General features: G+C 39.3%; 1 protein-coding gene and 1 pseudogene across 4 annotated transcripts in view; one reads left to right on the forward strand and one right to left on the reverse strand.

Moving 5' to 3' along the window:
• Positions 1-25,595, reverse strand: part of BBS9 (Bardet-Biedl syndrome 9) — a 478,120-nt gene that overhangs the window by 410,340 nt on the left and 42,185 nt on the right. For 2 of the 3 annotated variants that reach the window (XM_003279188.3, XM_003279191.3), the window contains exon 5: positions 17,837-17,950. In XM_003279188.3, the coding sequence (XP_003279236.1) occupies positions 17,837-17,950 (114 nt within the window). Of the gene's footprint in view, positions 1-1,060; positions 1,103-17,836; positions 17,951-25,595 lie in introns of those variants that run through there. The other variant, XM_030796212.1, reaches the window with a different exon arrangement.
• Positions 23,033-23,609, forward strand: LOC100604183 (annotated as a pseudogene). Its single transcript, XR_001113496.2, has one exon. The product of XR_001113496.2 is annotated as a 60S ribosomal protein L12 pseudogene (transcript).

Below are 25,595 nucleotides of genomic sequence, written 5' to 3' on the forward strand. Positions count from 1 at the left end.
GGTGAACCCAGGAGGCCCAAGTTACTCACCCTCACTTTACCACTATGGGAGACAGTGACTACAATGACCCATGCCTTGTAATAGATATTTTAATGTGTTTGTTAAAGAGGAAAATAAAACTTAGAAGTTGGCTAGAATAATGGAACTGAGCTAACGTGTTCTAAAAAAATAACCCCAAAGTCTAAAGTATATAACACATCAGCCCTGCCCAATCAAATGTCTATTTTGGTTCAATCATTCAACAAATACTTATTTAGCACCCACTATGTGCCAAAGACTGTGAAAGACACTAGATATGCAGTGATGAACAAAAGATACAGTCCCTGCCCCCTCAGTAAACTTATAGAAAAACCTCCCTCTCATTCCTTTCTCAGAATACATAGACCTTCTCTCTAACTAGCAAGGCAATTAAATAAGAGTTACTATATTAGGAAGAACATGAGATTTGGAATCAGATAGCTCTGGGTTCAAATAAGATAGCTATGCCTGGATGTGTCTGGAGAAACACCTTTATCTTCTCTGATCTCCAGTCTCCCAGTATGAAAAAAGGGTGATTATGTTATCTCACTGGGCTAAATGCAATATCACAACATATAGAAGAGAATAAATACTAGCTCTCTCTCCACATAGTCTTCTCTATAAATAAATATAAAAATTCCTGCTAGATAATCAAACTCCAGGAAACAGAAACATCAAAATTCTGCATGGAAGAGAAGTTTCTAAGCTTAGAAGAAACAGAATAAAGTGTACTAGAAAGGAATGATCTGACCACAATTTAAAAGCCAATAACAATCTGGAAAAAAGATATTCACATCAAATACAATGAAATTAATCTGTACTAAATAAGTCTACCAGAATTATTCAAACAACTGAACTGTTGAATCCACAGGAATTTTTATGATAAACACTCATTTTTCAAATCCAGCATTGGGATTAGTTTTAAAGACCCTTTAAAAAATGTAACTTCGTGGATTAAACAAATAAATAAATAAGTAAATTATAGAAAATAGCAAACATAAACCAATGGCAATGAAACGAAAGAAAGAACACAACTTCATACCACAATCTTTAAAATATGGTGACCATAAAGCAGATGTTTCCAAGAATCTTCAGGGCTAGATTTGGTGCATTCTGTGAAGCTGCTAAGACCAAACTCCACACAAGGAGGAGAAGGGGTGAGGCTGTGAATAAACAAAATTCTGAAAATTTCACTAAAACTCTCAAACTTATAGGAAGACAAATCCAGGAAGGGGAGGGGGGATGTAGACAGCCCAGAGAAATGGAAATGCCCATAATACCATAAGTTCTACCTTTACCACATTCCTTCTGGTCAGAAAACAAAAATACAGATTTTATCATTTTGGTATTTTTTCTGCAAAAAGAAAAAAGCAGGAAAGGCCATAGACCATAAAAAATAGCAGCCAAGCTAAATAAATATTTCCAGCAATTATGATGAGTAGGAGAAGTGGAAGACAGGCGAGAGGAGGAACTGCCACGTGAAGCCTCACACACACCCACAGAGGACCAGAAGAAAAGTAGGGGGTGGCGAATGGAAACAGCTTCTAATGAAATACAAACAGGGGAAGCAACAAATGGCACTGATTCAAGGAAACCTGATGAATAGTAAGAGAAAAGATCCAGAATCTAAGAATATCTCTCAACCTTCCAAGATAACAGGTTACAGACCAACCAGGTAGTGTGACAGTAATTCAAGATGCTTAGCAAAATCACAAAAGAGAGGGTTGAAGCCAAATCCTACAGTAAGGCTACTACAGACAACCCTTCTTCCTCCCCATGTCTTCTCCACTGCCCCTAGATAGGTGATAAGCAGACACACTGCGTGATATCCAACCCTCAAAACAGTATGTCAGAAAGGAAAACAAACCCTTCTCTGATTGGGTAGGAAAGAAAGCAAGAAAAATTCACCAGCACCATAAAAAAGCAAACTGGCCCAAACAGAGTGGGCCAAGCTAAGCTTGATTGCTCAAGCAAGGTAAAGAGGCTGGCCTGGCAAATCCACAAACATACTACAAAAAAAAAAAGGCAGAAAGAGGGAGAAGGGAAGACAATATGTGAAAGACAGATGAAGAAAAACAGAACCAAGAATCAGAACAAAGCTCTCTAAAAACATTTCACACTACTGAGCAATTTAATAAGAATATGAATTAAATAAAACAAACACATAGTGACAAAGTGATATGGGAGGCTAAATAACAAACAACAAAAACAAGAACCCAAATAAAACCCTAACAGACAGATATACAGATATATATAGGAGATACCACATTATAATTGAGGAGCAGTTTGTTAACAAGTGAAAAATGGTTATGGTATCATTTACCAAATCTCCAACAACCAGTGGGTCATGTGACCAGTGGGTCACAGCAGCCCAAATCCACATAATATGGACAGGATGTAAAAGAGATAGATCTAAAATGACTGTAAGAGACTACTTGCTATGGTCTGAATGTCATCCAAAATTCCTATGTTGAAAATTAATTCCCATTGTAGTGGTATTAAGAGGTGTGGCCTTTTGGGAAGTGATTAAGTAATGAGAGCTCCACCCTCATGAATGGATTAGTGCCTTGTAAAAGAATGGAGGGAAGTAGCTTAGGCCCTTTGCTCTTCTGCTCCTCTGTTCTTCTGCCATGTGAGGACACCAAGGTGGTGCCATCTATGAGGAACAGGCCCTCACTGCACACTGAACCTGCTGGCACCTTGATTTTGGACTTCCCAGCCTCCAGGCCTGTGAGAAATAAATGTCTGTTCCTTATAAATTACCCAGTCTCAGGTGTTTTGGTATAGTAACACAAATGGACTAGGACACTACTACATGTCAGGAAATCTCAGGTTTAATGGAATGAAAGTCATTTATGAGCACTATTCCAAGTATATAGACTGAAAAGCAAGTTAGAAAGAATAAGCAGAAGCTTATATGCAGTTCAAGAAGTCTTTCCCAGAATATAAAATGTGCACAGTTTTTATATTATTCTATATATTTTTGCCATCTTAAAGGAAAGACAAGTTTTGATTTCAAGTGCATGAATTGCAGGTGAAATGTATCATCACTAAATATTTAGGAATATCTTATAATATGCCACTTTTCCTATTTGCAGCTTGACCCAAATCACACAGGTTTTTTTCTGTCTTCTAGTAAATCCATATGTTTTTAATTAATACAATATAAACACCAATATTGAATAAATTACTCAACTGACTTCAAGACATATGCATATAAAGTAAAGGCTTTTCCATTTAACATTTATTGTCATACCTTGCTTGCATTCCATTATACAGCACCAGACTTGACATGATAAACATGCTTTTCACTGGTTGGGCCCTTTAGGTGGTAAGATGACTAAATTCCAGAAACTGTAAAATTACTCTAAAATTACTCTGGGTTAGCTCAAGTTGGAACATTCTGGATTATATTCTACTGTCCACATATATGTTTTCAACGGTTGCATTTGGGAGGTAGTGCTCAATCATTTACTTTTTTTTTTTTTTTTACTGGTACATATGTTTTAAATATGCCTCTGTGAACAAGACTACTTTTATAACAAAAGTATACACATCCTCATGTGAAGAATACTGAAAGTGAGGAAAAGATAAAGTAAAAATCCTGACTTACATTATTTCAAGTTCCAATCTCTTCTGTAAATAATTTGAGACATGTCCCCAAATTTAAATATCTATGCATACCAAGCCAAAAATCATGACAAATGGTTTTGCAAAGCATTCAATTAAATTCAACTACAACAAATCCTCAAAATACACACAAACATTTCAAGCAATTATCCCCATACGCTGTACCAGAATGAGGCTGCATTCAGCCCAGGACAGAGCGCATCCTTTAACTGCTTAGGCTCTGCCTTCTCCAATTCATATACACACCTGAGGGCACACTCTCAAATCACCACTGGCTGGCCTCTCCTGTCAGTTCTAAAGTAGTACTACAGGGAGGTTCTAGGAGAGAAAGTGAAACCAAAAGCAAGGTGGATATTTACAGTTTTTTGGCCACCCAGCACCAATTTCACTCTCTTTCATTAATGCTATAGAACCAGGTTAAAGGTGACCCCTTTATATTTTGACCCCATGTTGTTTACTTCTTCATTCAGACTAACCATTAACTCAAAGCTCACGGATACCAGATTCAAATTTTTATATCAATTGCTTTAAACATAGCCCAAATAAGGATATTTTCGGCCTGTTTTGCATACCCTGAAAAACTGCACCTAACATCCACTAGCTATAGGTAAAACAAACCCTGAGGGTGTAAAAGACTGTATGTTGCTGCTGCCCTCCCCAGTCCTGCTTCTCAGCAACCTGGACACCTAAGCCCCACTCTGAGTCCTCTCTCCCCAGAAAGCTCCCCTGACCTCTGCCCCTTCCGGGTCAAGGCCACCTCACTCTCTCTGGAAGGTCTCTTGCTGTAAGGGACCTCCTCTTGCATGCAATCCTGCCAAAGCACCAGGCAAATAAAGCTTATTGTGTTCTACTGCCATCTGATAGCCATGTTGTTTTTCTTGATCACCTCCAAAGTCCTCAGATTCACCACAGTTAATTATTCACTGATATTCCTCTGGAAATCCACCCCTCTCCCCTCTTCACTCTTACTCTTAGTGGTAAGAGGACTTCCCACACCTGTGGCTCAGGCTCAAGTTTAATCACATTCCTTTGGTGGCAGTGATTGGTTCAGAGATGGCCCAACCAGAGCCTATGAGTTGGAAACAGACTTTTGTTGAGCCTTCTAGGAGGATGGAAGAACCTCTTTTACATGGACTAGAATGTGACAAGTAAAGATTTAAAGCTGCTATAGCCATCATGTAACCAGGAGGAAATAGCCTATCCAAGGAAATGGAAGCAAGAGATGAAAAGAGAGAAACCAGATCTGATCACAGAGAAGGCTCAAGTGACGTTAGCCAGTCAACTTCCTATTCTTGCTTAAGCCAACTGTCAGTTGCAACCAAGGGAGTCTTCAGTTTTACCAAAGACAAGGTTGGAAAGAAAACAAAAGTACATCTAAATCCACATGAAAAAGCAGAATTATGGCCTCTGCAGGAAATGGGAGGTTTGGGTTTTTGACGGTAACATTTAACTCTTGAGTTGTGTGTTACCAAGTAAGCTCAAAATATAAATATTCCCACGTATCCTCTACTAAAAATACAAAAAGTTAGCTGAGCGTGGTGGTGGGTGCCTGTGGACCCAGCTGCTCAGGAGGCTGAGGCAGGAGAATGGCGTGAACCCAGGAGGCGGAGCTTGCAGTGAGCCGAGATTGCGCCACTGCACTCCAGCCTGGGCAACAGAGCGAGACTCAGTCTCAAAAAAAAAGAAAAAAAAATCCCCATGTAAAACAAAGCTCTATAATCAAGACAAGAAATTTTTTAAAGGAAAGCAAAGAAGTTTAAGATGTTGATAAAGATAAAAATTGAAGAAAGAGCCAGTCACGGTGGCTCATACCTGTAATCCCAGCACTTAGGGAGGCCTGGGCAGGCATACCGGCTGAGCCCAAGACTTCAAGACCAGCCTGGGCAACATAGCAAGATCTTGTATCTACTTTTTTTTTTTTTTAAAAGACAGTCTCACTCTGGAGTGCAGTGGAGTGCAGTGGCTCGATCTTGGCTCACTGCAGCCTCTGCCTCCTGGGTTCAAGCGATTCTCCTGCCTCAGCCTCCTGAGTAGCTGGGACTACAGGCACATGCCACCACGCCCAGCTAATTTTTGTATTTTTAGTAGAGGTGGGGTTTCACCATGTTGGCCAGGATGGTCTCGATCTCCTGACCTCGTGATCCGCCCCCCTCAGCCTCCCAAAGTGCTGGGATTACAGGCGTGAGCCACCACACCCAGCCTCTATTTTTTTTAATTAAAAAAAAATTGAAGAAAGAACCAGATGGTGGTGTAATGGTGATAATTTCTAATAAAGTATTTCTTTTCCTTTTCTTTTTTTTCCAAAGGGTCTGACTTTTAATCTCATGAAGTATTAAACAGGCTTTTTTCCCATAAACCACATATTTATTATGAAAAGAAGGCAATAATTCAACAGGGCTATAAGGCACAAATTACACGATGAGAAACAATGTTTTAAATTATAGGCACATCATAATCCAAACAACATAATTTTAAAAATAAAAATGGGGCCAGGCACAATGGCTCATGCCTGTAATCCTAGCACTCTGAGAGGCTGAGGCAGGCAGATTGCTCGAGCCCAGGAGTTGAGACCAGCCTGGGCAATATGGCAAAACCCCGTCACTACAAAAAATACAAATAGCCAGGCATGGTAGTGCACATCTGTAGTCCCAGCTACTCAGGAGGCTGATGCAGGAGGGCTGCTTGAACTCAGGAGGCAGAGGTTGCAGTGAGCTGAGATCGTACCACTGCACTCCAGCCTGGGTGACAAAGCTAGACCTTGTCTCTAAAACAAAACAAAACAAATAAAATAAAATAAAATAAAAGTAAAAATGTATTCAGGTCAAATTTTTTCAGCAAAATACTATCTATGAAAGGCATGTGGTTTATCAGATTAAGATTTCACCATGTGTTCTCAAAGACTTCTCCCTCCCTTATAAAATATTTTCCCCTCTGGCTATGGCCTTAATTGCACCTACTTCATGCCTAAACCCCCCTTTACAAAGCACCTTTCCTTTGGGATTTCCATTTCTTCTCTATGGATTCCTCATTCCAGTGCAACATGACCAATGTTCCTACCCTTCTGTTAAAATTATTCTCCCTAAAATCACCAATGACTTGCAATGACCAAATCCAACATTTTCTTTCCAGTACTCCAGCTGCTTAACCTCTGAACTCTCAAGTCCTTCAGTGCCTCTTGGAATCTCTCCCTTCCCTCTCCTTCCATGACACTATGCTCTTCTGTCTCTAAATTTATATTCCTTAATCTCTGTGCTAGTTCCTCTTCTTATCCCTACCCTTAAATTTGTCATTCTTAACAAACATAGTCATAGTACTCTTGAAGAGCACTATATCCTTCTCCATTAAAGATCAGCTGGTAGCTAAAGAAGATAATTGTCCCTTACTGAGGGCTTTATGCTGTAAGTTAAAAAGTCAATTTAGTAGCCTAAAAATAGCAAGGTTTTTAAAGCACTATAAAGTCTGAAAAGTAGTCTTGAGAGGAACAAACTATCCCAGAAGGAATTTGAATGGTTCAACCTTTGGGCAACGAAGGCTAAAGACCATACTGAAGACCATAAAATTGAAACTGGGAATTGCTAATCTCTGGATTAAAGAGGATAAAAATGAAGGGCTGGAATAAAAAAGGTAACAGCACACTCCCCACTCTCATTTACTCCCCTCGCCCCCGCCCCTCCCCCCACCCCACCCCACCCCACCCCCACCCGCCACACACACACACATATTCACTCACCTACAGGGAGCTGCTCTAATCCCAGGGCATCGTTTTGTACATATTCATCTCTATCATGATTTACCTCATTATATTATAGTTAACTCTTCATCTTTATTACTCCTAGATTGTGAGCTACTTGAGAACATAAACTTTTTTCTTTTTTCTTTTTTTCAGAGTCTCACTCTGTCGCCCAGGCTGGAGTGCAATGATGCAATCTCGGCTCACTGCAACCTCCACCTCCCGGGTTCAAGCGATTTCTCCTGTCTCAGCCTCCCAAGTAGCTGGGATTACAGGCACCCACCACTGTGCCCAGTTAATGTTTTTGTATTTTTAGTAGAGATGGGGTTTTACCATGTTGGCCAGGCTGGTCTCGAACTCCTGACCTCAAGTCTCCACCCACCTCCGCCTCCCAAAGTGCTGGGATTACAGGCATGAGCCACCATGGCCAGCCCATAAACTGTCTTTTCTTTATCTGTCTATTCCAAGAAAACTAACACAGTGCCTGGGCACTCAGAATTCTTAGTAAATATGCATCGAATGGATGGGGGGATGGACAGACGGAGGGACAAAGAGAGATGATGTAAGGGAGGAACAACACACCAGACTTGCTTCAGTCCCTGAAAGTGCCCAAGCACCTACAACAAACCAACAATTCCTTCCCAGTGTCCCTGTTACACACTTGAAAGATTCCTATATATTATAAGGTTCATCATCTTTTCACAGCCAACAAGGCAAATTTAGGGTAACTGAGGACTTTGGGTCAGTTACTACAGGGACTCTAAATCAGACTATGAGTGAAGGAAATTCTAGCTCAAATATCTTGATACTACATAGACTACAAGAAGTATCTTATGTTACTAAGTTAAGTATATGCAGCTGTTGACCTTAAAACAATATTTTTTTCTTCACCACTGGCTTTCTGTGAATCAATAATATTTTGAAATGGCAAGTTTGTCTTAACTAGGTAAAATACCATATTAACAACCACTGGAAATTTTAGTAACACAAAGAAACAAAAGTAAGTGAAAATCTGGCAAAAATATCATTTTGTTCTTTTTTCAAAAACAAGTAGAGTTCAAATTACCAAAACAAATAAATTCCACCAATATTACTAATATATCTTAAATCTATTAAAATCTACCTTTTCAAAATTGATTTAGTATATGTCCAAACTAACTTGTTTGTCTATGCTTATGCTACTCACTAAATTTTGCAAGCATTAATTTGTCAAGAGCATAAAAAACAAAGATAAACTAATATTTTATTAGAACCCAAAATCACATATTCCTTCAAACAAGCAGCTTGGATTTAAATTTTAAAAAACAACAAACATTGTTAACTTCAAACACACTTCCCCTCTGCAAAAATAAATAAATAAAAGCCCAATACAACCAATTAATATTATAATTTTTGGAGGAATTTTTTATTTTTTTGGACTTTTCTTACAAACCAAAGCACCAACCAGAAAAATAAAACTGAAAAAGCAAACATATGACCCAGAACTTACTTAACATATTTCCCATAATCTATGAAGAATCAAAGATATGCACTTAACTTTAGCGAAACCAAACTACACTCCATTCTGATCGGAAAGTTTTTTCTGAATTGGGGAGGAGGTAAATTCACTCATGGCCCAGTCAAGGAGGCAGTTTAGTGTGACTAATACCAGAAGCTTCCAGATGCAGACAGGCTGGGTAGAAATCCTCCCTCCACCACTCACAGTTACGTTTTCAACCTGTAAAGCTCTTAGAACACTGCCTGATACAAAATAAGCATTTTGCAGACATAGGGCTATAGCACACCTCTAGATCACTGCAGCTTAGCATTACCGGGAATATTGTCAGAAATTCAGAATTTAAGGTCCAATTTCAGACTTACAAGAGTCAGAATCTGCATTTTAATCACGATCCCCTTATAATTCAAATGCAACTTAAAAGTTTAAAAAAGTTAAAAGTTTGAGAAGCACAGCTAGAAAGCACTTTTATATTATATTGTTATCTGTTATAATTAACTGTCTTTTAAAAACCCACCCTGTTGTGCAACTCGAAGAAGTTACATTTATTTTTAATAAAAGGCAAAGCATTATTATGGGATCAACATTCCTCCATTAGTGATTTCTTGCCATACCTTATTCTAAGGCAGCAGCAACTAAGGCCAAAACTTATAGAGGATTGCCATCTAGTGTTAGTTCATTTTGACGCACATACAAAATACTGCATCCCTCTTCTCCCACTGCCTTTCCATACTTTAAATAACACATTTGCTTAAAACTGTGTTGGGTTTTAGTTTTGTTTAATTCTTTTATCGAGACATGACATGATTACCAAACAATAATTCCATAAGATGCCATATGAAATAGAGGAAAGTAGAAAACAAGGATTTTTAGGTTTCTTTTTTAAATAACATCAACTCCAGGGAAGCTTTCCAATTAAAAGAATCACCCACTCGCTCCTGGAAAGGTGCACATTAAATACACATTAAAGACATCAGGCTTAGAAAGTGGGCTTTCTCATGAAATGTACAAGTCTTGGAGTCTTACTTTCTTCTACCTAAGTTCTGTACTTTTCACAATTTATACAGTATTTAAGGAATAAAGCTACTTTCATATTGGAAAAAAAATATTTTACAAGTGTCTGACTTAGTAATTCAACCTCTCCACTCTGTCCTAAGGAAATAATCAGAAATGTAGATAAAGATTTATGTAAAAAGATGTTCATTCATAGCTTTGTCAGAAGCATCGGAAACAGAGCAACTCCATCTTCAATAGTGACTGGGTAAAATGAGGCTGAGACCTACTGGGCTGCATTCCCAGAAGGTTAGACATTCCAAGTCACAGGATAAGACAGGAGGTTGGCACAAGGTACAGGTCACAAAGACCTTACTGATAAAACAGTATGTGGTAAAGAAGCCAGCCAAAACCCACCAAAACCAAGATGGCGACCAAAGTGATCTCTGGTTACCCTCACTACTCATTATTGCTAATTATAATGCATTAGCATGCTAAAAGACACTCCCACTAGTGCCATGTCAATTTACAAATGCCATGACAACATCAGGGAGTTACACTGTATGGTCTAAAAAGGGGAGGAAACCTCAATTCTGGGGAAATTGCTCACCCTTTTCCAGGAAAACTCATGAATAATCCATCCCTTGTTTAGCATTTAATCAATAAATAATCATAAAATAGCCAATCAGCAGCCCTCAGGGCTGCTCTGCCAATGGAGTAGCCATTCTTTTATTCCTTTACTTTGTTAATAAACTTGCTGTCACTTTACTCTGTGAACTTGCCCTGAATTCCTTCTTGTTTGAGATCCAAGAACCCTGTCTGGGGGTCTGGATCAGGACCCCTTTCCAGTAACATTTTCCTGATGAACCATGAAAGAACAATACAAAGGAGACGCTGACCCAAAGGAAATAGACTGCAGAACCCATTGGCCGACTTTGGTCAAGTGGTGGATTAGAGGCCCAACTTAGAAGATTTAAAGTCTCTCCTACGACAGAATGGGTTAAATGCCCCTCTTAATAAAAAGTAAGGATTCTCGACAAACTTGGGTTCGAGACCCAACTTAGGAAGGTTAGAGTCCTTCTTAAGATTTAGGGGGTTAGAAGCCCCTCTCAGTAAAATCCCTTTTGGTTAAAAATGAATTTGGCATTATGGGATATTAACTGCTATTCTCTTTGGATTAATCTGCCTTGCACTCTTTGCTCATGGCTATGGGGGGATTAGGCATGTACAGGATCACCGGACATGGGGAGCTTCTTTTCTCCCCAAAAGTGGAAACTTGAAAGCTGATGGGACTGCTGGAAAAGATTCCTTAGCAAATGACAAGCAACCACCTGAACTTTTGTTTAGTGTCACTGCAATGCGTGGGTCTTTCTCTAGCTTCCCCTAAGCTCCTCGTCTTCCCACCCCACTGCAGGCATGCTTTTCTCCCTTCCTTTTCCTCTCTCTCTCTCTCTCTCTCTCTGTGCAAACTGCTTGTAGGAGTGGTAAAAATCACTACCTCTTGCAATATTTTAATTAATGAGAAAAAGGATTTGTGAGGCTGGTCTTAAGCTATAGCGATTCCGGGGAACTTTCTGCTATAAATGTTTTTTACTGTATTCTGTCATAAAGAGGGGTACCTTAAGATTGAACATGGGCTTAGGACACATGGGCTTAGGACTGTTCAAGCTAGCCCAGCAAACTAGTCAGCTACAAACTTTGCTGCAGGTTCCTGAAGCAAACAAACAAAAAAACTGGATGAGGTTCCCCTCTTGTCTTGTTTTATGTCCTTGGGAGCTTGACCTTTTAAGTACATGGCAGTACTTTCTCTTGTTCTCAGCCATCTGGAGGACAGGAATTTTGGAGTTTATGTCAGAGCTCTAAAAATTATCTCAAGCAGTTAAAAGACTTTGCAAGCTCAAAATTGACTGCTCTTGGCTCTTTATGGGAAGGGCAATGGAAACTGTCCAGTGCTGTAGCTTAGTAACTAAGGCTTATTGGTGTCACCTGTGAGGTTACTTTTGGTAATGTTTAAAAGCCAGAAATATTGTCTGTTTAGCCTGGTTAAAGTAGGGTAATAAGAGGTTTATAAGGAATTTTTTTAAGGAGCACTATGGTTAAAAGTCAGATTACTTAAAAGCAGATATCCAAGTTACACATACATTTTAAAGGTCTTTATGTTTTTTTCCCTCTTCCTGGATTGTGTTTTTCTGGAAAAGAGGTTTTTTTCTTCTCAGTCAACTGAATTGTTTTTCTCCGTTTTGTCTTCTTGACATTCTTGATGCACACGAGAGGACCTAAGATAATATCTAACAGCTTGGGACACCTTGGGAAAAATGGAGGAGGTGCTGCAGACCCCATTTTGGGGGGAAAAAAGACTTCTGTTTCCCTCGTGGAACCCTAAGAATTGAAAATAGATAGATCCCTCTCATATTTTTTACTTTTGGGGGTATTAGAAATTACTTCACATTATGCAAGAAATTTCATGTGTAATAACTATGTAGGAAATACACTTTTGGGGATAGCTAATGGAAGTTATGGGAGGACACTCAGGTCTTTCCATGTTTGGATCAGAGAAGCATGCTCTTGGCCACCTAGAAGGTATGGAAATGTCCCCATCCCCTACTAAGAGATAAGACTCCCATGGGAGATGGGCTGATACCCATCCCTTTTTTGGGATCCAGGATCTGGTATAAAAATGGAATCCTTAATTTTGGGGGATCTGTTTTGCCTTCCACCTATACCTGTTTATTAGGGCTAGAAACTGAATGCTTTAAAGGGAAACTTAGAAACTGGCAAATGAAAAATCTTACAACTATTGGATCTTCTTTTGTCTGTGTATTTATATGTGTTGTGTGTGTGTGATGTTTATATATATATATAAAAGTTCTGATTGATTGGTTTAAAAATAATAAGCACTTAAATATTGTCAAAAAATTAAGACTATAATGCCTTTTAGTTCACGTGACTTAAGTAATCTTTGGGAAATAAAAACACAGCTTTAAAGATTATTAGTAAAATAAAGACACTTGGTCTAAATTAGGCAGGTCAGATATTAGGTTTGATAAATGCTTTAAGGTCATAAACTGCTTCTTTGACTCTTGAAAATTGTTCAACTTAACTGCTGTGGAGCCATTAGATTTTAAGTAAGGCCTGGTTACATGTGGAGTTAGCCACATCCCCTAACTATACATGAGAGTCAGACCTTATCTGTACTTCTGTCTGGGGCCCTAGGCTCCACACCTAGTACATAATTAAAATCACGTACTTACCAGATTTTTCACCAAAAGTAAGTTTCTAAGAGTTAACAGTGTAACATGTAATTGAGACTACTAGAGAGTTTTATATGCAAGATGTGTCAGGAAAATGAAATGTGCTTTTGAAAAAAGACTATAAGAAGGCATGGGAATGTGGATTTTTTTCTTTTTGCCTAGTTTAGAGAGTTAAAGGATTTTGTTTTGTTTTGTTTTTTGTTTTGTTTTGTTTTGTGAGATGGAGTCTCGCTCTGTCGCCCAGGCTGGAGTGCAGTGGTGTGATCTCAGCTCACTGCAAGCTCCGCCTCCCAGGTTCACGCCATTCTCTCACCTCAGCCTCCCGGATAGCTGGGATTACAGGCGCCCGCCACCATGCCCAGCTAATTTTGTTTTTGTATTTTTAGTAGAGATGGAGTTTCACCGTGTTAGCCAGGATGGTCTCGATCTCCTGACCTCGTGATCCGCCTGCCTCGGCCTCCCAAAGTGCTGGGATTACAGGCGTGAGCCACCACGCCTGGCCAAGGATTGTTTTAAGTTAAATGGGAAAAAGCCGAAGGTTTGAACAAGTTGTGGAAGGTTGGTGAAAAATTAATCTTGTAAAAGAAAATTCTGTGTGTGAACATATCGGCTAAAGTTAAAGGTGTATTATTCCGTTTTTCCATAAATTGAACATTGGAATAAAAGCACAACAGGTTTTTCTTAGAGCACTGATCTGCTTTTTAACAACAACAACAAAAAAAAGGTGTAAAGGGTTATATGCAAGGTTTATAAGAATCTTATCTTATGATCAAACTAAAATTGGATAGATTTGTCTATAAGGTTTTATTAAGAATTGGTTGACATCAATAGTGTACTAATGCAAAGGTGAAAACTGGCTTTCTGTCTCGAACAGGATTTTCAAGTTACATTAAAAATAATAAAAGATTTGGCTGGGCATGGTGCCTCAAGCCTGTAATCCCAGCACTTTGGGATTTCCAGGTATGAAGAAGTACATAGAAATGTCTCACCTATTATTCTCTAGAGGTTTGCTAGGGCTGTTAGGTTCAATTTCTCATATTAGAAATGTCCCGCCTATCCTTTAGTTCCACCTGCAGGAGGCTCTTTGCACCCTTCTTGCACTTCGTCCACTCTGGCAGCTCCCCTGGAGGAGATCTAAGTCCCTCTTGGCATCAGCATGCTAGTACAAATCCCATGGCAGGATCCGCCCTAAGCCATATGAGGTGACCACGGAATCGCAGATAGGACCCACTCACTCCGCACAGCTGTAGTACTTTGTACCATTCACACAAGCAGCACGGCAAGTAGGAGTGCTTGTGATCATTCACATGCACATTCAGCCCCCTGAATATCCCGACCACCAAGGAAATACTTTGTCGCCTTTATGACGTTTCTTACCTCGCTCTGTGCACAGAGTTACCTGGTCACCATGGTATGTGAGGATCCTTTTTCCCAGGTTGCCAGCTCGGGTTTATTTGTCACACCAGGTGGATCCCCAGTCCCTCACCCTGAGGCCACCAAAACAAGGCAGTGGGACATGTCTCCCCACAAGAGGCAACTGGAGACCTGTTCTCCAGGGGAGAATAGGCTCCCATACGGGCCACCAGATTGTTACAAACAAATGCTTCTCCCTCGGTGCCAAAAAGAAGAACTAGCGCTCAAAGAATTTTTTCGGCCAGGTGCAGTGGCTCATGCCTGTAATCCTAGCACTTTGGGAGGCTGAGGCAGGCAAATCACAAGGTCAGGAGATTGAGACCATCCTGGCCAACATGGTGAAAACCCCATCTCTACTAAAAATACAAAAATTAGCTGGGCATGGTGGCATGTGCCTGTAATCCCAGCTACTTGGGAGGTTGAGGTAGAAGAATTGCTTGAACCAGGGAGTCGGAGGTTGCAGTGAGCCGAGATCACACCACTGCACTCCAGCCTGATGACAAAGCGAGACTCCATCTCAAAAAAAAAAAAAAAAAAATTTCTCAGCAAGGCAATTTTACATCTATAGAAGGGTGCAACTCGCAGATGGAGCAATGGTGAGAGTACACCTGAACAAAGGAGGGGAAGGGATTCTTATTCCTGACACAGTTAGCCCCTACTGCTGTGTTGTTCCCCTATTGGCTAGGGTTGGACCACACAGTCTAAGCTAATTCTGATTGGCTATTTTAAAGAGAACAGGGTATGAGCCAGAGTGGCGGGGTAAGCAATTTGGCAGGAAAGACGGTTATGGAACAGGTAACTAAAGGTGACTTAGGTCAGAGCAAGTGACCAGGGCTGACTGAGGTCAAAGCAGGCAACCAGGATAAGTCAGGACAGAGCAGGTGACCAGGGGAACAGATGTGAACTACTGATTAAAACTGGTGGAAAAGGCTATTTACTGAAACTACAAGGAAGTTAAACTTTAAAATGGAGGACAAACAACTGAACATACTGACATACTGATTCTTTGAAGAGAAATTTAGAACTCACTGTATCCAACAGGGTTAACTTGATCTGATAATAAAATAAAAAGTATACTGCAATCTATATAATAGTGGTCCCCAACCTTTTTGGCATCAAGGACCAGTTTTGTGGAAGACAATTTTTCCACAGACCAGGAAGGGGGAAGATTTTGGGATAACTCAGCACATTACATTTATTGTGCACTTTATTTCTATTATTATTACATTGTAATACATAATGAAATAATTACACAACTCAACACAGTGTAGGATCAGTAGAAGCCCTGAGCTTGTTTTCCTGCAACTAGATGGTCCCATCTTGGCATGATGGGAGGCAATGACAGATGATCAGGCATTAGATTTGCATAAGAGCACACAACCTAGATTCCTGACATGCACAGTTCACAATAGAGTTTGCGTTCCTATGAGAATCTCATGCAGCCGGATCTGACAGGAGGCGGAGCTCAGGCTAATGCAAGCGATGGAGAGTGGCTGTAAATACAGATGAAGCTTTGCTCGTTTGCCTGCCACTCACCTCCTGCTGTGAAACCTGGTTCCTAACAGGTCATGGACCACTACGCGTTTGTAGCTTGGCGGTCGGGGATCCCTGCTATATAACATTTGATGTGATCTAAAGAACCATTGTTATGCTATCAAAAAACACTTTTATTTGGCCAAAGCATTTTTTTCTCATGTCATAATTTTTTTATGATGTATAGAATTCAGCAATTTGCTTTTTGGAGATTCGGTAGGGAAAAGTGAATTGAAAATAGCTAATTAAACAAGGGAGGCCTAGGTTCCCTAATCAGGTCAGATATTTTTTCAAAGGACAGTAAAAATCAGTTCTAAAAGCTGAGGAAGCACTTCACTGACAGACTCTCCCCTCATCTAAATTTCTCTCCATCTAACTCTAGATACCTCCTTACCATTCAAGTAATCCAAACATTCCTGTTACTCAAGCAGTCCTCCAACCTAACCAAGTGTTTTGTTTCACATCACTTCAGTTACGCAAAATATTTATTTGCACATCACCACCAAAAATATCCCTGATGCTGCTTGGCATACCCAAATTCAGCTATTCCTTGTCTTTATCTGTATGTATTAATACAAAAAAACTGAGTTCACACAAATGAATAATACTTCCAAAATGAAATCATTTTCTTATGTTGCTAAGGAAGAATACAATGCAACAGCTAAACAATAAACTCATAAAACATGAGTCCAGGAAGGGCTAAGATATTATAAAATCCCTAGTTACATGCTCTGCAGGTGGCACAGGAACATAGATACATACGCACACAGAGTCACACAATCACACAGGTAAGTGTCACCACCTGGCTTCCTATCCTCAATCCAGCAACACCAGCTCCTCTACCACCCTGTCACAGTGCACAGAGAGAAGTTGGTTTGGAAATAAGAGCCTTCCCATGCCAACAGCAAGAGTGTACACAAGCAAGCACCAAGCCTTGGTGAATCTGGAAGCTCTGGGACTGAGTGGACACAATGAAGGTGGCCTTTGTGCTAATTAGAAAAAGACACCCCTCTGCCAAGGTGGGAGGAACCCAGTCTCACTGAGCCAGTACTAGATAAAGGTGATGCCTTTGTGAAACATAGAAAAAGCACCCCTTCTTCTGGGTAGATTTACTCCAAGCCAGAAAGCATGGCTCGACGAGCAGGATCAAGTCTGTATTTCAGCCCCACATTCCCCGCTCTTCCAGCTGCCCTGTGCAGAAACGACCCACATGACCCTGTGCAGCAGCCCCAGATATGGGTAGAGTGGAGAGAGGTGTTTGCAGCTTTATCCTGCCTGTAGCAGGTAGAGCAGTGACTTCCTGTCAATGAGGTCAACCATTTTTTCCACTGAGAGAGACAGTCAGGTACCACAGTTCCATCACACACAAAAAAAGCTCAGTTTCAGTCAGCTTATATATAAAAGACAAAATCTGCAGAAAAGGCAGTTTTAGAAATGTTTCTATAGACCATATAAAAATGTGCTGGTTATATAAAAATCAAAGACATCCAATGTTTAAAGTTTGTTTTTTTTTATTATTTTGATTGGGTATTTGGTCTCCTAACCAAGTACTAACCAGGCCCGACCCTGATTAGCTTCCAAGATCGGACAATATCAGGCACGTTCAGGGTGGTATGGCCATAGACTTGCTTGGGCATTTGGATACAAAGGTTTCAATAAAATGTCTATTTTAACTCTTTCTGAGAGTCAAACCACTTAATCCTCTGTTTTATATGACCAAATATTCTAAATCTGTCACTTGAAATAGCATACTCATGATTAAAAGCAAATTACCTTTTACACCACCAAATGATCCATAGGTCATATTGCAGGCTGTTCTCTGAAGATTATGTTCATACATCAATTTTATCTGATATTGATTCCCATGTTCCACATTACCCAAGGTTCCTAAGGAAAAAAAAAAGGATTACTTTGTATTTGTGTACACTAAAAAACATTAATTTGTTCTCATCCACTACTCCAATTCTAAGTAATTTTAGGGAAATTATAATGGCAAAGCACTAAAATATTATGTATTGTGAAAAATTAGCATACTGATGATACACAAAGCCAGTACAGTTAAAACAATTTACATCTCAGCTAAATTACACCATTAGACAAAATACTACCCTGGGGACACTTTATATTCTATTTTTATTGGACAGAATATATCTGAGTAAAGTGTAATTATTTAAATAACAACAAAACCCTCTAATTTCAGATCTGAAATAAATAAGTTCTCTGCATTTATAAACACTAACAGAGCAAAGAAATGACTCAAAGTGTCTAAGAAAAAAAAACCCCAACACTTTCAAGCAATTAATGTTCCTGCCCCAACTCTCAAAATATTCAAGCCCCTAATTATATTCTAATTTAATTGAGAAATTTTCTAAGCTTCCCTCAACAATAGGAAAATGTTTTTTATTTGAAGTCTGCCAAGAAGAATCTCCTTCCAAACACAGAAAAATACTCTGCATTTAATAGACTACATGTGCTTCACTTTCTAGTTCTTTCCAAATGAGAAAAGAGTATTTATCTGTATTTTATACATATAGAGCAAGAACATTAGGATTAAAATATGTGTTGGAAAGAAAAAGGATTCAGAAAGCAATTTTTTCCATAAAGAAGCATCATTCATTAATCCAAAATGTAAAAGTTAAGGAAAACTTTAAATTATCATAAAGCAAATGCAATAGTCCTCAAACTGGGTAGTACTCAATCACTAAAAATATCTAAAAATACATGTATGTGTACTTATTTATTTATAAATTTATATAGGAGCATTTATTTGTTTTGGGTTTGTTTGTCCAGAAGAATTTACCAACATACACTGAGATCGTTAAGAATATATTTTTATTTCCATTTTAGAATTGAAGCACCTTAAGTTCAAAAAAAATTTACAGAAATTTCCCCAAAATCATACAGTATTCAAGGTAGAAAAGTGAGTATTCAAACCAGACTTTTAGAACCTAAACCAAATCTTTAGAACCAGGCATCATGTATTGTATCCTGCTGCCCAGTTGTCCACCATGTAACAACTTTCAGAGAATGTGGTCCTCGCACCCAGTAAAGATTTTACTGTCCATGGATCCTGTCAACGACAATTTCCCCAACAAAAACAGCTTCAAGAATATGTCTTTTCCACTGCAGGGTACCAGAATATGCCACCTCAAACAGGACTCTTTGGCATATGGATTATTTTGAGCTAAAGGACATAGGGAATTAGCCAGAAAAGCTCTAAAAACAAGACATCATTTAAAAAAAGAAATCTCCATTTATAAAAAAATGTCTCCCTCCCTTGTACCAGGAAGAGGAGTACCCTTAGCTCTTTTCAGTGGAGAAGGCCTCAACTTAAATCACCATAACAAACTTTACTAAGCAACCCTTGTTTACCACACTTTTTCTGGTCACCTTCCCATAACTTGCCTTCTGTGTACAGAAGCCCAAAACCCATTTTCTTTTATTTCATCTAAAATGCTATGTTAGCCCAAGGTCCAACTACCCTTTTGAGTCACTCCTTATGGAATATTCCTATGTGTACATGAGCAATGCATATGTTAATAAATTTCTGCTTGTTTTTCCTATTGTTAATTAGTCTTTGGCCAGTCTAATTTATAGAGCCCCAGCTGGAGAACCTAAGATGAGTAAAGATTTTTTTTTCCCTCTCTTTTGCCTTTCTCAGCCTGGCCAATCATGGTAGCTGACATTCAGCCAATCATAGGCAGCCAACTGATCAGACCATGTTCAAGTAAGGTAAATGCTAAGCTGTCAAGAATGAAGCTGTTTCTGTACCTCACTTGCATTGTCTGTCCATAAATGTTGCCTGCTCATGTTGAAAAGCAGAGCGCTCTGAACCTCCTCTGGTTGTGAGGGCTGCCCAACACCTGAGGTATTCCTTGCTCAATTAAAGTCCGTTAAATTTAAATTGTCTTAAGTTTGTCTTTTAATAGTTAAAAGAGGAAAAACTATCAGGGGAGGATTTCTTGAAGGAGAATCATTTCTACTCAGTTCCATGGCCTCCACAAATGGTTACTTAACAGTGGTTTTTTTGTTTGTTTGTTTTTTTAAAGACAGAGTCTCTGTTGCCTAGGATGGAGTTCAGTGGTGCAATTTCCACTCACTGCTCTGACTCCTGGATTCAAGCAATTCTCCTGCCTCAGCCTCCTGAGTAGCTGGGATTACAGGCGCCTGCCACCACACCTGGCTAATTTTTGTATTTTTAGTAGAGACAGGGTTTCACCATGTTGGCCAGGCTTGTCTCAAACTCCTGACCTCAGGTGATCCACTCGCCTTAGCCTCCCAAAGTGCTGGGATTACAGGCATGAGCCACCGCACCTGGCCAAAAATAGATTTTATATACCAATAGAATAAGAAACAAAGATAAAGGCTTAAATTTGCCTGCTGACCTTGATGGAGGATGAAGGCTTTCTGGATTCTAAATGGTAGTAAAATCAGTGAGGTGCCAGGAAGCTGAGGAGGAATCACAACCAAACCAGCCACACGCGCGAGGGAAACACATACGGTATTAACCTGAAGAGAGTTCTAGCCTCCAAGAAACCAGAAAAAGCAGCTCCAGGAGTCACCTGGTTTATCCCTACAGAAATTTCAAATTTCATTCTGAACTGTTAAATCAAGTTTAGCCTAAAGCTGCCTCCTTACATATTTTAAGTTCAGCCTAAAGGTTTTTCAGTACATAGTGAACTATAACATAAATGGAAGTGTAAACAGACTGTAACCTTCCCTTGTGCCAATCATCAAGTTTTGGCCAAAGGCGGCCAACTGATCAAACCATGTTCAAATGGGGTGAACGCTGAGTTGTAACCAATCCAGCTGTTTCTGTACCTCATTCCATTTCCTGTACATTTCTTTCATTTTTCTGTCTATAAATCTTCTACTACATGGCTGCACTGGAGTCTCTCTGAGCCTACTCTGGCTCAAGAGGCTGCCCAACTCACAAATTGTTCTTTGTTCAATTAAATGCTGTTAAATTTAATTTGGCTAAGGTTTTTCTTTTAACAGATGGTGTCAGAAGTGGGATCCAAAGTAGAGCTTCTAACAACCCCCAGGAAAGCTGAGAGACCAAGCAAGGTGCCCACTAGGCCTATTGTGTCCATTGCTCTCTCACAGCAACTGGGGATCATAGTAAGTTCTCTCTCAGATTCAGAAGCTCCGCATTTTTGTGTTTTGAGCTCTCCAAGTTTCTTTGAGCAAATTTCTGATCCAAACGGGGTTTGGAAGTCATGAAAGAAACTGGACTGGGTCTAGGATCAGACTGGATCTGATAATTAACTGTCTTGTATCCAGCTGGGGGCTTCTTATATCTGACTAGGTCAGAAAGAAACTGGTAGTAAATGGAAATATTGCAGGGGGTATAAAGTTTAGCTCTTGGAAATTAGCAGAAATTTCTGTGTTCTACCCCTTTTGTTTCATTTTTCTTGCACACTTAGGTAGAGAAAAATCATTGGCTAGGTTGACCAAGAAGGTCTGAGAGCCAAAGCCAATATTTGAGGTAAAAATGGGAACCTTAGTTTCTGAAAAACTGAGTACCTTCCAGCTTATACATGCTTAAGTATTAGGCCCCAGAAGCAGCAAAGTCTAACAGAAATGGCAAAATATTACTAAAGATAAGTTACAAATGTGGAATGTTCCAAATGAACAACACTGCACCAAAGATGTACATTTGAAAATGAAGGCTCCCCAAATAGTCTCATCTAGGGATCCCTATTGACCTGTGGAAGCTTCTAAAATTTTTCAATTTTTTTTTTTTTTTAAGATGGAGTCTCGCTCTGTCGCCAAGGCTGGAGTGCAGTGGCACGATCTCAGCTCGTTGCAGGCTCTGGCCTCCCAGGTTCACGACATTCTCCTGCCTCATCCTCCCGAGTAGCTGGGACCTGCCACCACGCCCAGCTAAATTTTTTGTATTTCTTAGTAGAGATGGGGTTTCACAGTGTTAGCCAGATGGTCTCGATCTCCTGACCTCGTGATCCACTCGCCTCAGCCTCCCAAAATGCTGGGATTACAGACGTGAGCCACCGCACCCGGCCAAATTTTTCAATATTTTTATTAAAAGACTCTTTATAAAAGGCAAATAAAAAGCTTAAGCAACTAATTGATAAGAAAAATTAAATGTGCTAATCTTTTGGCTTAGTTACTGTCCTGACCCAAAGGTGAAAAGAAAGCTATGGTAGATAAAGTGTTTATAAAAGGCAGGCCCTCAGGCAAAATAGGCTTGCTTCTTTTTCAGATGCAACCATGCTTAGTCCAGGCATAGAGGATGCTTTCTTCACCCTATTCCTTAACGGGCTCCACTCTGAACTCAGTAATTTTAGTTAAGAAACAGTAGCTAAATTAAGAACACCTATTGAACTAAAATATGCCTTTCTGGAATTTCATTGGCTATCTTGAAACCCTTCTGTAAAAGAAATTTACATCTATTAAGGAAATCACCATTTTTAAGGATGTCTGCCTGTGTATATTAGAAATGCTTCACATTGTTTTAAATTGGCATAAGTCATACCTTTGATTAAGGTGCCTTTCTGGCCATCTTAACTGAACTTTTACGGGAGCAACATTTTTTCCTTGGTTTGAGGCAAATGATGATACAATATTTAGGCCTAAAATCTTAGCTATGTACATATGGAATATAATTTTTTGTTGTTGTACCTAAGAGTTGTTATTTTAGAAATGCAAATTTGTTGCCTGGTTAACAATTGCTTAGGGCAACGAAACAAGTAACTGGAAGATTAATAGACCAAATAGGGAAAAGAAAAACTATTTAAAAGCTAGCAAATGAAAATCTTTCATGTCCATGTGTGTTATGTGTCTGTGATAATATTTGGTAAATAAAGTAAATTCTAAAATTATTGCTAAAATAGGAATAGCTTCAAAATTATCAGTTAAATATAACAAGATATTTGCTCTCAGCTTTCGGCTCGGAGGAGGCCAAGGTGCAACTTTCTTCGGTCGTCCCGAATCCGGGTTCATCCAACACCAGCCGCCTCCACCATGCTCCCGAAGTTCGACCCCAACGAGATTAAAGTCGTATACCTGAGGTGCACCGGAGGTGAAATCAGTGCCACTTCTGCCCTGGCCCCCAAGATCGGCCCCCTGGGTCTGTCTCCAAAAAAGGTTGGTGATGACATTGCCAAGGCAACGGGTGACTGGAAGGGCCTGAGGATTACAGTGAAACTGACCATTCAGAACAGACAGGCCCAGATTGAGGTGGTGCCTTCTGCCTCTGCCCTGATCATCAAAGCCCTCAAGGAACCACCAAGAGACAGAAAGAAACAGAAAAACATTAAACACAGTGGGAATATCACTTTTGATGAGATCGTCAACATTGCTCGACAGATGCGACACCGATCCTTAGCCAGAGAACTCTCTGGAACCATTAAAGAGATCTTGGGGACTGCCCAGTCTGTGGGCTGTAATGTTGATGGCCGCCACCCTCATGACATCATATATGACATCAACAGTGGTGCTGTGGAATGCCCAGCCAGTTAAGCACAAAGGAAAATATTTAAATAAAGGATCATTTGACAACTGGTGGAAAAAAAAAAAAAAAAAACAAGATATTTGCTTGATTGACTGTGAGCTGTTTTTGGTTTAGAGCCTCTGGATTTGGGGGTCTGCATAGGTGGACATGACGAGATGTAGAGTCATGTTCTTTTCATTTTTTTTTTTTATTTTTTTGAGACAGAGTCTCACTCTGTCACCCAGGCTGGAGTGCAGTGGCACGATCTTGGCTCACTGCAAGCTTCGCCTCCTGGGTTAACGCCATTCTCCTGCCTCAGCCTCCTGAGTAGCTGGGACTACAGGTGCCTGCCACCACACCCGGCTAATTTTTTGTATTTTTTAGTAGAGACGGGGTTTTACGGTGTTAGCCAGGATGGTCTCAATCTCCTGACTTCGTGATCGGCCCGCCTCGGCCTCCCAAAATGCTGGGATTACAGGTGTGAGCCACCACACCCGGCCTAGAGGCATGTTCTTAGTGCCTAGACTGTCAGCTACAAGCCAGAACCAAGCCCAATATGCTCCCTTCTCCCCTGCTTTCCCTGCTTGCCTACTGGCTATTTGGAGCGGGGTTGAATCCTCCAGATATAGTCTTCACAGCCTTGTCTTCTATCCTGACCATTGCACCTGGTATGTCAGGACTCAGAGAGGCCTTGACCTTCATAGGCCTCCTGTGTACCACGAGGCTACTTGGCACCCAGAATGACTAAGGGAAGACATTAAGGAGGGTACCTGTGTCATATTTTCAAAATTATTTTCAGTAATTTAAAATCTTCAAGTCATGTTATGTTAAATTAAATAATAATCAAAATGTCTGAGTCATTTATAAGTTAAAATATTGAAACATTAATTATTAAACATGAGTTTGTCTGTATACATTGATGTTATTTTTATATGATACAGAAAAGCTACATATATTTAGATCTGTTAAAAAAACAATAATTTGAAGAAAAATCTTTCTAAAAACTTAAAAAAATAGTTTTTATCACAAATGCTGATATAAAATTAGTTCAAAATTATTTTCTAGGGTTTTAATCAGAAATTAAGGTTACTAAGGTTTAAAATTTTAGTTGATATATGTAATTAAAGCTACTAGAGATGGAACAATTTTGTATACATAGTGTATAAACAAAAGCAAGATATGCTTTTCATGAGGAAAGATAAAAAAGCACAAAAATATGTGTTAAAAATATTATCTGGTTTGAGGTTTCTTATAGGTTTCACACTGAAGGAGTAAAAAAATAGAAAAAAACAAGATGAATATAGAAAGCTGGAAAATGCAAAATGAAAGGTTTATGGAAATCTCGTGTGGTTAAAAGAAGCCAGATTAGATAAATTTATTTATGAGATTTTATTAAAATTAGCTTTAGTATTTATAATACACTAATACAAAAATAAAATTTGATTTCTCTTTTGAACAAAAATGTGCATAGCATTTATTAATAAGACACAGTAAAATATTTTCATTTATGCATTGAATAAACTGCAAAAAGGAAAAAAAGAGGAGGAAAAAGAGGCAGGAGCTATCATGCTGTCTTATGTCTTATAATTGAAAGACTGAGTCTCCTCTATCAAAGACTACAGCTTTTTTCTTTTTCAAAAAAAAAGTCTTGTAATTATCACTTTGGCTAAATGAATGACCATTATTTTATGGTGATCTGTGATCCTATCTTGGTCAAGTGTTATAAAACCTTTGCCAATTTGATGGGCTTCCCAAAATCAAATTTCAGGTCAAAATTAAGTCCCTTTCAACCTCTAACTTTGGGATGCTACAGAGGGCACCTGAAGCAGCCAAAAGAGAGATAAACAGGATTATTTGAAAGGTTAAATTACATGGGAAGCACTGTCAAACACGAAATGATCTTTAATCTTCAACTTATATTTTAATGAATATGTTATTAATATGTGTACCAAAATTGTATGGGATTTCTAAAATTCTAGTATGTCTGGGCATATGCTCTCAGTCATATTTATGGTTGTTATGTTATTATAGGCCATATAAATGACAAAATTTCCTTGTCAATTATGTCTTTATAATCAT

This window comes from Nomascus leucogenys, chromosome 17 (assembly GCF_006542625.1).
Source record: "Nomascus leucogenys isolate Asia chromosome 17, Asia_NLE_v1, whole genome shotgun sequence".
NCBI classification, from domain to species: domain Eukaryota; kingdom Metazoa; phylum Chordata; class Mammalia; order Primates; family Hylobatidae; genus Nomascus; species Nomascus leucogenys.